Source organism: Dermacentor silvarum, chromosome 5 (assembly GCF_013339745.2).
Source record: "Dermacentor silvarum isolate Dsil-2018 chromosome 5, BIME_Dsil_1.4, whole genome shotgun sequence".
In the NCBI taxonomy this organism is placed as follows: domain Eukaryota; kingdom Metazoa; phylum Arthropoda; class Arachnida; order Ixodida; family Ixodidae; genus Dermacentor; species Dermacentor silvarum.
Window position 1 is genome coordinate 6,177,294 of NC_051158.1, and position 14,529 is coordinate 6,191,822.

Genomic DNA, 14,529 nt, shown 5'->3' on the forward strand with positions numbered 1-14,529 from the left:
GTTTAAATGATGTTATGAAGAAACAGTATCGCCGACTTTGCATCCTTTCTGCAGCTGAATCCTTCGAATTTGATCGGCTGTGAGCGGCACAAGAAAGAGCTCACAAACGATGTTGTGAAGTTCTATTCAATTACACGCCTTTACTTTCTTGTCAAGGGCAAGAACATGGCGCGTGAAAGCAACAGGGAGAAGAGGAATCACCTGAAGCGGAGGCGTGTGCTGTGAATAATGTTATGATGTGGTGGACCAACGTTGCGACCTTGCTGGCGCTAGGCTATTTATGTTGGTGCGTCAAGTTATGAGAGCGTTTCTTGTATTTTAAATATATTCATGAATCTAGCCCAAGACGTATTGCTTCATTTTATTGCAACCAAACAGCGAACCATATGCACTCTTCAACACAATTCGTCTAGTAACAATTTAAATACCGCAACTGAGGCAGCAATAAACACAATAGCTAGATTTCTCGAAATTGAAACATTAGAACTCACTAAATACCACGTAAAAACGTTTCCATATACCGTAAAAAACCACTGCAGTTTTGTTTTATGCATGAAAAAAATGCATCTACGTATTTAATGCAATGGGCTGGAGCGCCGCATTTGTACCAATAATTATATGTGACCAATCGCCAAGCTAGAAAATTAACTTCAGCATATCGTGTCTTCTGAGTAGATGACAGTAACAAACTCCCCATTCTGGCTTTGCTTACTCTGCTCGAAACGCCATTGTATAACGCGTACTCCAAAGCTAGAGCAGAGGCAGCGATACTATCAAACACGCTGCTCGTCTACACAGCGCTGCCGACATTAGAGCGCAGCTCAGCCGTTCTACTGTCCGCAGCGCCACTTTTGCGTCATGATGCGGAGAAGTGGTGAACTACTGCTCGATCGGCACACCTACCCATCTAGCCACCGTAACTCTGCTCCCCAAGGGTAGCAACTCTACAGCGAGCTAAAACCACTCTATATAAATAGTAGCGCCAACTAAAACCCTCGCAATGTAAAAAGTAGCGTCACGCTTTGAAGAATGCCGTCTCCTCATCGCACGCATTGCCCGAGGCCGTCGCCGCGTCGCTATTGGCCTAATGGCATCACGTGGGCCGTCGCGCCGCCGGGCGCTGGCGGCGTTTGTTTACGATCGCGCTCCATCGCCATTTTCGCCAGAAGCAAAGGCAAGAAGCCTAGTCGTTCTGTGCGCCAACAGGCTTGAATTCGCGGGCACGCGAAACTGCGATCACGTGAGTACGAAACTTTTACGATTCAGCTCAATTCTTTTGACATTTGAGGCTCGAGCATGAAAACTTAGGAAAGGAGCTCTGCCTTTTGTGGTTACTAACTAGCTTTATTTAGAGCGAATAGCTTTGTTTGCCTCTTTTGTTCTTGTTCGTCGTTGGCGGCCACCCGGTGGATTTGCGATACAAAGGCCACCGATGAAAGGCGTGCGCGTGCTCTCCCGAAACCGAGTTACGGGGTGCGTTCGTCGCCGAACGACAGCATCTTAGGTCTTTGAGACGTAGTACGTGCTAATTCGCGTGAGCTTTAAAATGTGTGAAGGTTACGATGCGGGGGTGGAGCACTCGCAAAGAAAACATGCGGTCGCCCGCTCGTTCACTGGCTGGTTTAGTCGTTTGCTCGTTCGTTTAGTCGTTCGCTTGCTTGTTCGTTCAACTATTAGTTCGTACGGCCACTATGTCTATGAGACGCACTTGCTGTAGGACACTAAGGCTGGTGCGTCCGTGCCCTCCGCCAGTCTTTGAGCGTCATAGCTTATACGCGCCGCGAATTCAAGTGGCAAGGACGGAGCGGATTATTTAGCATACTGAGGGTCTGCTGGAGGCCAGGATGTTGGCATTCGATCGTAAACGTAACAATCTTGCGACACGCCCTTGACAAATGTAGTGCGCGCGATACATTCCGAATCGCCATGATACGGCGTTAGCGCTCGTTTAGATATTTATAAAAATAGTTAGCAAAACAGTAAAAAGAATCTGCCGTCACTGAATTTGTATATATTGTCACGTAGTGGTTGCGGTGAAGAAAACAGTCGCAAAACTGTGAATGACGAAACGGACTTTTTATTGGGCGAACCTGTGCCTACAAAAGCAAGTTGGTGCTGGTGCCTACGATAGCGGCGAACACAGTCGGCGATCGACGAAATCTAATCAGCGGCGAAACGCGTCGGCTTTTCTACATGAGTCATTGAAGGTTCGTGTCTTCCAGAAAGTACTAGACACTTCGCGTCGCTCATACAATCAGATTACGTAAGCGTCGGTGACAACAGACAACGGATAGAAGCATCGACAACGTTCGAGAAACTTCCGATACATCCAGGTGCGGCCTGCGCCGAGCGATAATGTTTAACATTTGTTAGCCTAAGAAAAGCGGTCACCGGTGAAAGATAAAAAATTACACCATCTTCCCGTAGGGGAACCCTGAGTAGTACGCGAAGCAGCCATGGGGTCGACTCAAGGTAGTTTTATCAGCTGTGTAAACTTGGACATGCAGCAGCACCAGCAACGCGCAGAACTGTTGTAGACGCCGTCGGCGTTTTGCCCGCGTTCGCACCGAACGCGCGCGGCGTTGGTGACTGTTGCCGGTGCCTCTGGGGCGCCTACCGTCGCGCCTCTAACCTAAGCTGCGCCTCTAACCTAAGCTGCTTCGCATTATCGCGCGCGGAGCAGTGTTGCCAGGTTTGGCTATATATAGCCAAATCGGGCTACGGGAAAAATTTTTTTGGCGGTCGACTTGGACGTAGAGCACTGCAAGGGCTCGGGCTTACCCGAAAGCCCGGGCCGGGTAGAGCAGTTTTTTCACGGGCTCGGGCCGGGCTGCACGGCGTGTGCTTTTTGACCCGGGCCCGGGCCGGGCTCGGGTTTTTTGACGCGGGCCCGGGCCCGGCTCGGGTTTTTTGACGTGGGCCCGGGTCGGGCTCGGGTTTTTTGACGCGGGCCCGGGCCGGGCTCGGGCTTTCTGGTGGTGCGCATGTAACGTGCAACGAGTTATTCTCGGGCGTCTCAACTCTGAAAAACATGTATTTTTCGGTCTCGGGCCGGGTTCGAGCCGGGCTCGGGCCGGGCTCGGGCCTAAGGTAAAGGGGTGGCGGGCCGGGCCGGGCGGGTAACGTAAATTATTTCCGGGCCGGGCCTGGGTCTCGCCATAAAAGTTTTGATCGGGTTCGGGCGGGCCGCCCAATGTGAAAATGGGCCTGGGACGGGCCCGGGCTGCAGAAATTGGCCCGTGCAGTGCTCTACTTGGACGAGTTGGCTATGTGGCTACATTTGGGCTACTGAAAATCTGTGACTTGGCTGTGTTTGGGCTATAAGTGGCGCCCACGCTCCAGAGGTGGCTCTGATCGCGTAGAAGCAAATCTCGAAGGCTGTGTTATAGCTGGCTGAGCCGGCCGCGTGGCTGTGCGTGTGTGCGTGTGCGAAATGACCCCCTCCCCCCACCTTGAATTTTTGAATTTTGAATTTATTTGCCAGAAGGATACAAAAATCATGAAAATACATGAGAAGCATCTGCATCCTTAGCATCAAGCTAGTTTGGATCCATACATGAATAATAACAGAGATTTATATTTATACAATATCAATTTCAACAGTTGTGTGTTTATGCAGGTAGCAGACATCTTCTAATTATAATTCAACGTTAATACAGGTCTTTGTAATGATGTTTCAGCTTAACATAAAAGTATTTACTTTGTTTTACGTGCACAGGAAGACTGTTCCACAAAGTACAACCAATGCTAGGAAGCCGCCTTTTGCTATATACATTTTTTACAAGAGGCTGTAGGAAGTTCCCGGCTTCGTAGCCTCTTGTTGGGAACCGGGAAGACATGAATGATGAGTGGTGAACTGGACAATTGTTAGTTATACAGTTATACACCATAATTGTGGTTTTATAGTTTATTAGCAGTTTAAGGGGCATCATTTGATAGTTGTTAAAAAGCGGCTTTGTTGGGGCTGCATAACTTGAACTTGACAGAAAACGAATTGCTCGCTTCTGCAGCACTACAAGTGGCCTTAGGTAAGATTCATACGTATGGCCCCACGACTCTATACAGTATGATATCTGACTATGAAAAAGAGCAAAATAGATGGTTCTCAAAGTCGGTACATCGAAAAACTGGCGACATTTAAATATCACAAAGCAAACAGTGCTGAGCTTTTTACATAGCGAATCAATATGCATTTTCCAGTTTAAATGATGGTCTATTACAACACCTAAATATGTTACGCTATTCACACGTTCAATGGGCTCTCCCTCTACCTGAAGCACGCATGAGTCGAAAGTTATAGCTTTGTGTGAAGAATGAATTAACATATATTTTGTCTTCTTTACGTTCAGTAGCAGCTTATTAGCGTGAAACCAATTACTGATAAGCTTCATTTCTTCGTTAGCTATATGACAAGCTTCAGGCGTAGACTCATGTGCGCAAATAAGTGCAGTGTCATCCGCGTACATAACAGGAGTGAAATTACGCAATATCAACGGCAGATCGTTCACGTATAATGAAAATAATATGGGTCCCAACACAGATCCTTGAGGGACTCCCGTTGAGACCTCAGAAAAATCTGATTCGACATCGAGAAATCGTACCTTTTGTTGTCTATTGGTGAGATAGCTTATGAAAAATTCTAGACAGACGCCACGGAAGCCGTAACGTTCTAGTTTCTGAAGTAATATCCCATGATGTACAGTATCGAAAGCTTTTTTAATGTCAATGAACGAACCTAATACGATCATATTATTGTTTAAGTAGGTGTTTACAATATCAGAGAAAGATAATATAGCGGTGGCGGTTGACCTCTTGCTCCTGAAACCATGCTGACTCGGTGTTAGCAATGATTCTCTTTCGACAAAATTCATGACCCGTTTCGCGATGAGTTATTCAAAAGCTGTATTAATGGCGCTCAGGACAGATATTGGGCGGTAATTTTCAGGCAGGTTTCGGTCTCCATTTTTGTGTATAGGAACAACTTTAGCAAGCTTTAAGAGGTCTGGGTACGTAGCTGTGTAAAATTCACGATTAAAAATAATTTCCAATGGAACGCAAAGTATCTCTATACATTGTTTTAATATAAACTTATCCGTATATATAAACTTATATAGACCTTTCCTTCGCTCTCTGCGCTGTTGTCTGAGCCGGTGGCTTTCATCTTTGATGCACTTAAATTTACACCCTGCTTGACCGTTAGGCACCCGATCCCCGGGCATCGGGATGAACCTGGGAGTAGTGGGTTGTTCACAGTACACTGTACTAACATGGCTATGCTCAGGAAGGGAGAGCAGTAACATAGGGTTGGGGCCGTCGGGCGATCGTGGCGCCGACATGAAAGAAGGGGAGCACGGGTGGATAACACGCTCCAGTGTGTTCATGGCCATGTCTTCCGGATAAAGTATCGCGTCGGGCACAGCTTTCGACCTACTTCAGGTTTCTGGCGCCAAGCTTTACTGCGATTTTCATTTTCCTGCTAGGTGAATTTTTCTTAGTGCTTAGATTCGAGATTCATTTCGATAGGTTGGAAGTAAGATCGGATCCTCCTCAGACAGAAGAATCCAAACATGGGCAAGTGGGCCAAGTATGCAAGAACGTATAAAAAAGAATGGGAGCAAGACCCTGAGGTGGGTTCTGGTTCTTTTACTTCTACAGCTGCATCTCTTAACGGCCCGGTACTGAGGGTCCTAAGACCTTCGGCATACGTCACTTCTGCGAGTCTAGATGGTTTGCCCGTAACGTCGCGGATGCAGATAGTCATTCTGCTAATATCGGAACATGTTTGCCACGATGACATCAGTGCACCACGTCACATGAACTTCACCCACCGTGTTAGCTTAACTTGTGAGGTGTCGTGCTGCTGGCTCGAGGACGCGGGTTTGATTCCCGACCACGGCGGCCGCATTTCGATCAAGGCGAAATGCAGGAACACCCGTGTATTTAGGTGCACGTTAAAGAACCTGAGGTGGCCAAAATTAATCCGGAGTCCCCCACGGCGTCATGCCTCCCAATCATATCGTGGTTTTGGCACGTAAAACCTCGCCAATTATTTAGAGCTTTAGAATAGGGGCCTCAAACGTACTGGGGCCCCAAAGAAATAGCGTCGAAGCCACTGCGCATGCGCAAGACGGAAACTGTGTTTGGGTTTTGCGTCGGGCACGCTATTTCATCGATTTAGCGGGAGCTCCAAAAGCTGCCCCAAAAGCTTTCGTCAACAAACATGGCGGCGCCCATCGAAGCGACGGCTCTAATTTAGCACAAAACTGGGCTCGATTTGTGGTAATGCGGGAAGTTCGTAAGCGGTTATCGTTTTCTCTCAAAAAACATATGTAATGAAGATTGATTCATTATATGCCGCTGATTCGGAATTCAATTGTCGATTTCATGGCTCATAGGCCTATCACGGAATGACTTGCCTGGGTGAAGGGGCGTAAAGTTGGTTACTCAAAACTAAGCCCCACAAGTTGCATGTAAATTGATGTAAATTGACACTATATGGTAATGTGTGTCCAGCTAATCCGAGCCAAGCTAATTGAAAAACAAAAACAAGAAAATGACAAAACAAGATTGGACAATGAGACAAATAAGGCGAGATATCACAGCGCGAAAGACTTGTTTTAGCTCATCAAAAAAGAAGCCGTGAGCACGTCGCCGTCGCAGATCGCTGGACAGCTGAACTTCTACGCCATAGGCAGAGATAACGTGAGAGATCGATGACGCTGAACACTATTTTGTGTTCACGACAGCTAAAAAGCAGAGTTCCTAGTTAATATTACTGTAAAAACCTAAAAATAATAACTTGGTACTATTTGTCATAAAATAAAAGCACTGATTTCGCCCTCTGCAGCAATTCGCTGTAACTTATGAGCTACCGGGGCTAACCAAAAAGTGTTCTGTGCAGGCATGATGTCGCTGTTGTTGATGTAAAGGGCGGACCGGGACGGCGGCATGGACATTTTGTTACGACGGGTTGTGCAAAAAAGGATTGCCGTAGTCGAATGTGAAAATGTATACACAAATAAAAATGGCTATATTTGGCTACGAAATATTTTGCACTTTTTTACTGTTTGGCTACATTTGGGCTACAACTTCTCTAGCTTTTGGCTACGCTGCCTCGTCAGACCTGGCAACACTGGCGCGGAGCCGCAGGTGTTGCCATTCGTTGCGCAATCCGGAGAGGAGAGGAGGAATGCCGAGAGGAGGAGACAAGGAGAGGGGGGAGAAGGATGCGCATGCGCAGTAGGGGTGTGGACACCGCACGGCGGATGGAGGGAGGGAGGGACATAGCCCCGACCATAAGCTGCTTCGCATCTAAAAAGTGCACGTGTCAATATACATGTATATAGATAATAACCATCCGCATAGAAATCCTATGCTATACACGAAGTCACTCGGAGCTAGAACGCCATTGCGAACGCTTAAAGCGCACGGCATTGCCATGCGTGCATTCACTCTGCGAAAGGTCGTCTGTTACGCTCAAGCGGTGTAGGCGGCGCCACGGTCGAGGAAGGAGCGCGAAAGAGAGGAGAAACGAGGAGGAAGGAAGGCGGAGGAGAGTGTCGCTGCTTTAGCGCCAACCACTTCTCTCCTCCTCCGTTCCACTGTCGCGCTCGGCGCTGCTAATACCCCTCCATACACGTTTTCGCCGACCAGGTTAAGTACCGCTAGAGTATACTATTGACCCTTTTCGCGGAGCAGTTTGTTTTAGAGAAACGAGATGGCGCTCACGGCGGCGCGCCATACCTCACCTCAGCGACCGCGCACGAATACGAAAGCATTACTGCTTCTACCTTGCTTTTGTGCGATCAGCTGTCGGAAATGCAACGGAGTTTTCGCTAACACACTGTGCTCCAATCATGCTAGATTGAATCATGTGGATTGAAGACGTGTGCAGTAGTTGGCTGCAAAAATAGTGACTGGCATGTTAAGGAATAGAATGAATCTGTCTGACCAAGTTCGCGGACCGCTACTGCAACTGTCCGAACGTGTTACCGGCACTTCGTGATTTCCTCGAGGATACAGAAATTTGCTCATCCGCCAGCCTTGTATCTCTAACCTTCAAAGAAAGGGCTTCATCCTCAGAACGTCGGCAAGAATGAGTACCACTCGTTAAACAATGACAAAGAGAGTAGCGCCGCTTCCTGTCATAGTACGTTTCGCGCACGCTATCTATACACATCTGTCCCAAATGGCAGGAAAACTTACGCCCACTCTATCGGCGACGTATGAAGAATAAGTGAATTGGCGCACACTTGAATATATGCGTACTGTATACGCACAATAAATGACGGACTACACCTATGGCGCACGAACGGTCGAAGCTGAATGTTTCGTGACCGTCCACAAGAGTAAGCGAGTTACTAGCTGTAATATATATTCGCTACAAGGTATTACAATGTACAAAACAGCTACGTTTCAAGCATTGTGCGCAGCAAGAACACATCTATCGGAACTGAGCACACCCGCGAGCGATTAGGCAGAAAATAATCAGATAGTGGCCGCACCGAGGAACTTCACTGAGTCAGAAACTGACAAGCCGCTGCTTTAAAATATTTGCCGAACACCGTTGATAAAGACTCTGCTGAAGGGGTCACTGAAGTCTGCAGGTCTTTTTCAGTGTCAAAAAAAGTGCACAAAGCAATTTGTAGCGAGTTGAACTTACAGCAACGAATTGATTCTCTAGACATAGGCTATATATATCCATATCATTAGAAATAATTGTTAGTTGGCTGCCTCTTTCTCTTTCAAAATATCATAAATTTTGTCCTATGTGCACATTGAAATGTAACGTCTATGTGAATGGTGTTCACACTGGAAATTAAAATAACATGTTGAAGGTGAAAAAATACGGATGAGGGAGCCGCCGTTGGTGCTGCTAATGCGCCCTTGACAAGAAATGCCCTTGACAAGAAAGTAAAGGCGTGTAATTGAATAGAACTTTACAACATCGTTTGTGAGCTCTTTCTTGTGCCGCTCATAGCCGATCAAATTCGGAGGATTCAGCTGCAGAAAGGAGGCATGCAAATTCGGCGATACTGTTCCTTCGTAACTCCTTTAAGCTGAAACACAGCGTGAAGGCGTCTTCGAGCGATGCTACCAGTTTTTTTTTTTTTTTTAGTGCTTCAGAAGGGAGCAACAGCCCTGACCTACTCAATCTGTTGAATTTACATTTATAGCGGTGTATACAGCATAAATTTTGTCCGCTTAAGTTGTGTTATTAGGTGCAGTTTACAGAAATGGGATATCTTTTTTCATTGCGGAGTTACACAGTCGCAAATGTAATAGCTTCGTTTTTGAAATTTTCGGAATTCCCAAAAAATATTTAAACTAAATAACGGCCAAATTCAGAATGCCGGTTCCAACCGTCACCAGATTTTAACCTTTTTGTTTAAATGCACTCATTTCTTTGGCTGGTTGTCGAGAAGAACGGTTTCTCCGTTGCCATGTATTTAGATAGGAGCCCCCGAGCTCGCTACATGGGTCCAGAACTAATCGAAATTAACGAGACTCGACTGCTACGACGTCGATACGCAATGTGGCCAAAGTTTAATTTCTAAACGCGCAGTTGCGGCCTAGCGTAAGCAGACGATAGTCGGCTTCTTCCGGAATTAAGTAATTCTTATGTAACTTCGAAACGCAGATTTTTTTCGCTTACTGGGGCCTTTTTATTAAACTGTGTCATTAAATATACGCAGTAACAGCAGGAAGAAGCGCACTGACCCAAACATCCTTCTTGATTGATATCAGTGATCAGCCAATTAGCAGCCATCTTTGGGAACCGTGCACATGATATACGCAAGGCGCCGACCATTTAGGAACGGCTGAGAAACCATCATTATGAAAAGAAAGTGTTCGGGGGGAAAAAAAGTGACTTCGCGCTCCTGCTTGCGAGCTCCATGCGCCGCGCACGAGTGCAAAATTTGGCCTAGATGCTCACAACAGCCTATGCTATCCGTGGACTGGATGGAGGTTCATTTAAGTCTATCGTAATTGAAACGATGCACCTTTCTACTGTCCTCTCTTAATTACCCGTTTTCTTTTTATCTCTCTCCAGCGCAGATTACCCCCATTCAAGAGTTCAAGGCCGTCCTCAGGCTGGAAGTGCGGTCATCACGGTCAGCCTGTCGTTGAGCTCCCAATTACAATATCTTCGTGAAAACAAATCAGAACGCGCTACGACGAAGCCCGAATGGAACCCAGCTACCTGTGTGTCCCGTGCACCAAGCCCAGCGATGTCACATGCGACTTGCTCTACCACAGAGAAGCCATCAACAAAGTGCTCCTTGGCGCTGGGCTAGAACTATGCGAAGACACCCGACACGCCGGTGGCACCCGCCTGGCAGTGACTCAGTTTTTCTATCACGCCTATCACCTCTGGGCTCAGGAGGAAGACTTGGATGACAATGAAGAGGGCGATTATTGGCGAGCGCTCAAGCTCTCCGCTGATCTGCTCACGTCCCACCACTGTTTCACTTCCTTAGAATTGTACGCCACCGATTGCTTCACGTTCCAGGTGCAAGAGGCCCTCACGCTGAGTTGCACCTTGAAAAGTTTGACTGTGTACTTACTATATGTCAACTCTTGGGGGACTGGCTATTACTCCAATGTCTTCTGGCTCGTCAAGACTCTGCAATCACTCGAGGAGCTCGTCTTCAAAACCATGATCGAACCGTGCTGCTCGCTAGATAACTGTGACAGTGAAGGGCTTCTGCCACAAGCTCTGAGGAATCTCACGACGCTTGATGTCAGAAATCTGGAAATGAGTCCACAATATGGGCATCAGTTTGTTTGGGCGCTCATTGAAAGCACCACCGTAGCCGAGCTAGCTGTCGGAGATTGCGTGTACAGATCAGGCCCCTACGGCGAACCCGGGAAACTATTTGCCCAATACCTGACCAAGACTTCCGCCACCCTGAAGAAGCTGACGCTGAGTGACGGCTTCGTTTGCGATAACATAGTTCTTTGGATGACATTGATCGCAGCGCTATGGAAAACGACCACATTGGAAGCCCTGACTCTGGAAGTGACCATTGGACACGGGATCTTGTAAGTAACCACTCGGCTTTATTTATCCTACGCTTAACATATGCTGTACTTGCACCCCATGGACCAACGTCAGGATTCGTAATGTAGAAAACAAAGTGGTTTCTAAAGTAGTACAGCCCAGACGTACGGTTATTTTATTGCTCTGTATTAGTGCGACCGTAGTTCAGTGCTCGAAATTTGGTTTGCCTTGTCCGTCCATTTTGTTACGCTGACGGTGTCGTCGTCAAACACACACAACGACGATCCCGTGATGCAATGCGCATTTGGGATTTGAGTGCGCTAACCACTTGGCCGTCGCGCACCAACGCTGTGTGTAGACCGCGTAGTGCAAGGTATTGCGTTGCACACAGACTCCGAGAGTGGTGGCGTGTGTCCGTGCATTTCGGAGGCCACAACCAGCGGTAATTATGTAGTGGACGACGATCAGGTTATGTGGCGTCGTGTAGAAAATGTTGGTGACCAAATGGTGGTGACTATACGTGCGATTATTTCGAAGGACTAACAGCCGTCAAGTGCCCTATATATCTGCAAATTTAGAGGGAAAATGACATTGGTGGAATATCGTAGCTGGCACTGTGTCATATCGCCAGTGACAGAAGTTGTAGTACAAGTTTCGGCCTCAGGGTTAATTAATCTCAAGGCGGGACTTCCAACACTACTCATCGAACCTTTAAAAACAGGAGGCATTTAACGTAGCAATCATTTTCTCGCCTGCGGCACGAAATACTGACTTACTCAAAAGCTGTATTAAAGAAATTTGAAGTTCATCTCAAGTGATGCATATAGATGCATGTACGTTGCCCTACCGAATGATGAAAAGAAATATGCGACTTCTTTACGCAAGTTCTCAAAACTCGTTACGCTGGTCACAATGCCATCTCTGATTAGTAACGCCGCTAAAGAAACGGAAATCACCATAATGCCAACAGAATCATCTGGACCAAATATATTGAAATAGTAAACTGTTAAACCGTCTCGAACAAAGAAAGCACGATTAGCGAAACTATTTGGCCAAATAGCTGCGCCTACAAGGTTTCATAAATCTATACATTTTGACTAAATAAATCTGTCTTGCTCAGACATGAGACGTCTGAGAGTGCTAAAGCCTGTCTATGTGCTTTCTTCAAATTCTACAACATGCATTGCTATGATAGAAAGCATGTTGCGTACGATCACTAAGTAAAATTCAGAACATATTTATCTAAACTACAGTATAATTGAAATATTGTCACAGAATTACAATTACCTTTTCAATGTTCGAATACATTTTTCTTCGTTTTGAATTATTGCTTAATGCTGATACATTTTTATAAAACTGCACCCCTCCCCCCCCCCTCCCCGCAAACCACCCTATCACTGCCGAGTTCTTGTCTAGTTTAGCGTAGGGTGTGAACGCAATTATTCAAGAAATAAGCACGCAGGCGAAAATAACAACCTGGTCTTCAATTTCGGAGAGGGCTGCTGTCGCTGTAATAAATTCTGAGCCGAAGGAATCGCTGAAATCGGCTCCGCTTACCTTATCTTTATCGCGATAGCAATTAAATGGACACTCTAAAAGCATTTCTGCCGTCGCCGTGTTGTTCCGTATAAAGACCAAACACGATGACATCACCGCCGTACGCTGTGTGTGCGAGCAAAAGCTTGCAAGGGTTAGCCGACGATCGCGGCTCAATCTCGAGCAGGCGAGGTAGGAAGGTAGCCGTTGTCTGTCGCGCGCGAGGTGCGAGAGGGAGGGAGGGGGGGGCGTTCTACCCCGGCCGCTGCTGCTTATGGCGCCGTATCTAAAAAGCGATCTGCGATGTGGACAAAGTGTGCGCCCGCGTGGGCCTTATCTTTAAAGTGATCTCCGCTGTGGACAAAGTACGCGGGCTGCCAGTAGCTTCGTATGTGCTGTGCTTTCGACGTTTAGTTCGCATTGAAGCGAGAGATAGCACGACGGTCAATTCATTCGCTGCTGCTACCGCGCTTCTTCACTCCAGCCTTCTGACAGCGACTTAACCGCGATCATCAGGCGAGATGTGTCCATGTTTACATGTGCGCGTGACACCGCACTTGTTAATTTAGTTAGCAAGCGAATCTTAACAAGTTCATACGGCCGGTAGAACTATTAGCTTTACTTGGTGTAACTGTCAAGTGATTTGCTATCGTAATCGATCCTTTGCCTTTCGGGCGAAACTTCGACTCTTTTTTTTTTAATATCTGAAATTTTGCAACATATACTGTATTTACTCGAAAATAGGTCGAGCACGAATATAGGTCGACTTATATCTTTTGAGAAACGGAAAAAAAATCACAGCATATCCACGGGGTGAATGATGATGAGTGGGCGAAGCTCCGGAGGGAATCATCGGATCTCCCGCTTAAGGGGACGCTAGCACAAACGCGTTAGAGACGTGCAGTACTCTCTAGTAAGGGGGAGCGGCCACAGCGTCTTACGCAGCCATTTACACATGCCGGAACGTGCACCGCGTTTGCCGACGCCATCACATGACTGCTGAGAGAGTATACCCCCCGTATTCATAAACGCTCCTCGACTTGAACTTGACTTGCCACCGCCTTGGGCAGCGCGTTCGAAACGCGTTGAAGGTAAGGCGGAGAGGCCACAGCGTCTTACACCAGCTTCTTACACGGGCCGTAACGCGCTAGCACAAACGCGTTAGAAACGCGCTAGAAACGCGGCCTTTCGTTAATGTTGGGTATTTATTGCCATCGTGGTGCTTGTGTCTATGTGTGCTTCGTGGCGTAGTGGGCTAACGCCGCGCGCTCGGAAGCGAGGGGTCCCTGGTTCGATTCCGCGCTACGGACACAACTTCGGAATTTTTTTTTCTCATTTTTCTCAGACTGGTTACACACTACTACTACGACGAGGGACGAACGGGTGTCGCCTTAAGGAGCTTCGCCCCTAAAAATTGGAACGCGACGCACCTTTATTTACAATAAGCTCAGCTCGGTCACTCGCTAGTCGCTGACACAAGTCACATCCACGTCAAAACTGTCAGAAAAGTTCTCTTCCACCCGCCGGGGTGGCTCAGTCAGCTAAGGCGTTGCGCTGCTGAGCACGAGGTCGCGGGATCGAATCCCGGCCCCGGCGGCCGCATTTCGATGGAGGCGAAATGCAAAAACGCCTGTGTGCTTGCGTTGTAGTGCACGTTAAAGAACCCCAGGTGGTCAAAATTAATCCGGAGCCCTCCACTACGGCGTGCCTCATAATCAGAACTGGTTTTGGCATGTAAAACCCCAGAAAGAAGAAAGTTCTCTTCCACATGAAGCCTCAGTTCTCTCTCGAGAGCGTCATGCCTCCCTGTTGTTGGGCCGCGAAGAGCACAACGCCGCCCGTTGCACGCAAGAAGTTAGTCCCGCTGCTTCCTCCAACCCTAAATCACCTTGTCATTCACTACGAAGTCGCGCTGCCCAGCGCAGTTGCTGGAGTTCTCGACAAAAAGTACCACTTGACACTTTAAGTCAGCAGTGTAGCTCTGTCGA

The 14,529-nt window shown here is 47.4% G+C and overlaps 1 protein-coding gene across 5 annotated transcripts in view; it reads left to right on the forward strand.

The window, feature by feature from the left end:
- The first annotated feature begins 1,058 nt into the window (after nucleotides 1–1,058).
- The window catches only part of LOC125945504 (uncharacterized), a 63,548-nt gene continuing 50,077 nt past the window's right edge, over nucleotides 1,059–14,529 (forward strand). For 2 of the 5 annotated variants that reach the window (XM_049667320.1, XM_049667321.1), the window contains exons 1-2: nucleotides 1,059–1,240; nucleotides 10,055–11,046. In XM_049667320.1, coding sequence (XP_049523277.1) covers nucleotides 10,190–11,046 — 857 coding nt within the window. In that variant the 5' untranslated portion in view covers nucleotides 1,059–1,240; nucleotides 10,055–10,189. Of the gene's footprint in view, nucleotides 1,245–10,054; nucleotides 11,047–14,529 lie in introns of all 5 variants that reach the window. The other 3 variants (XM_049667319.1, XM_049667317.1, XM_049667318.1) reach the window with 3 other exon arrangements.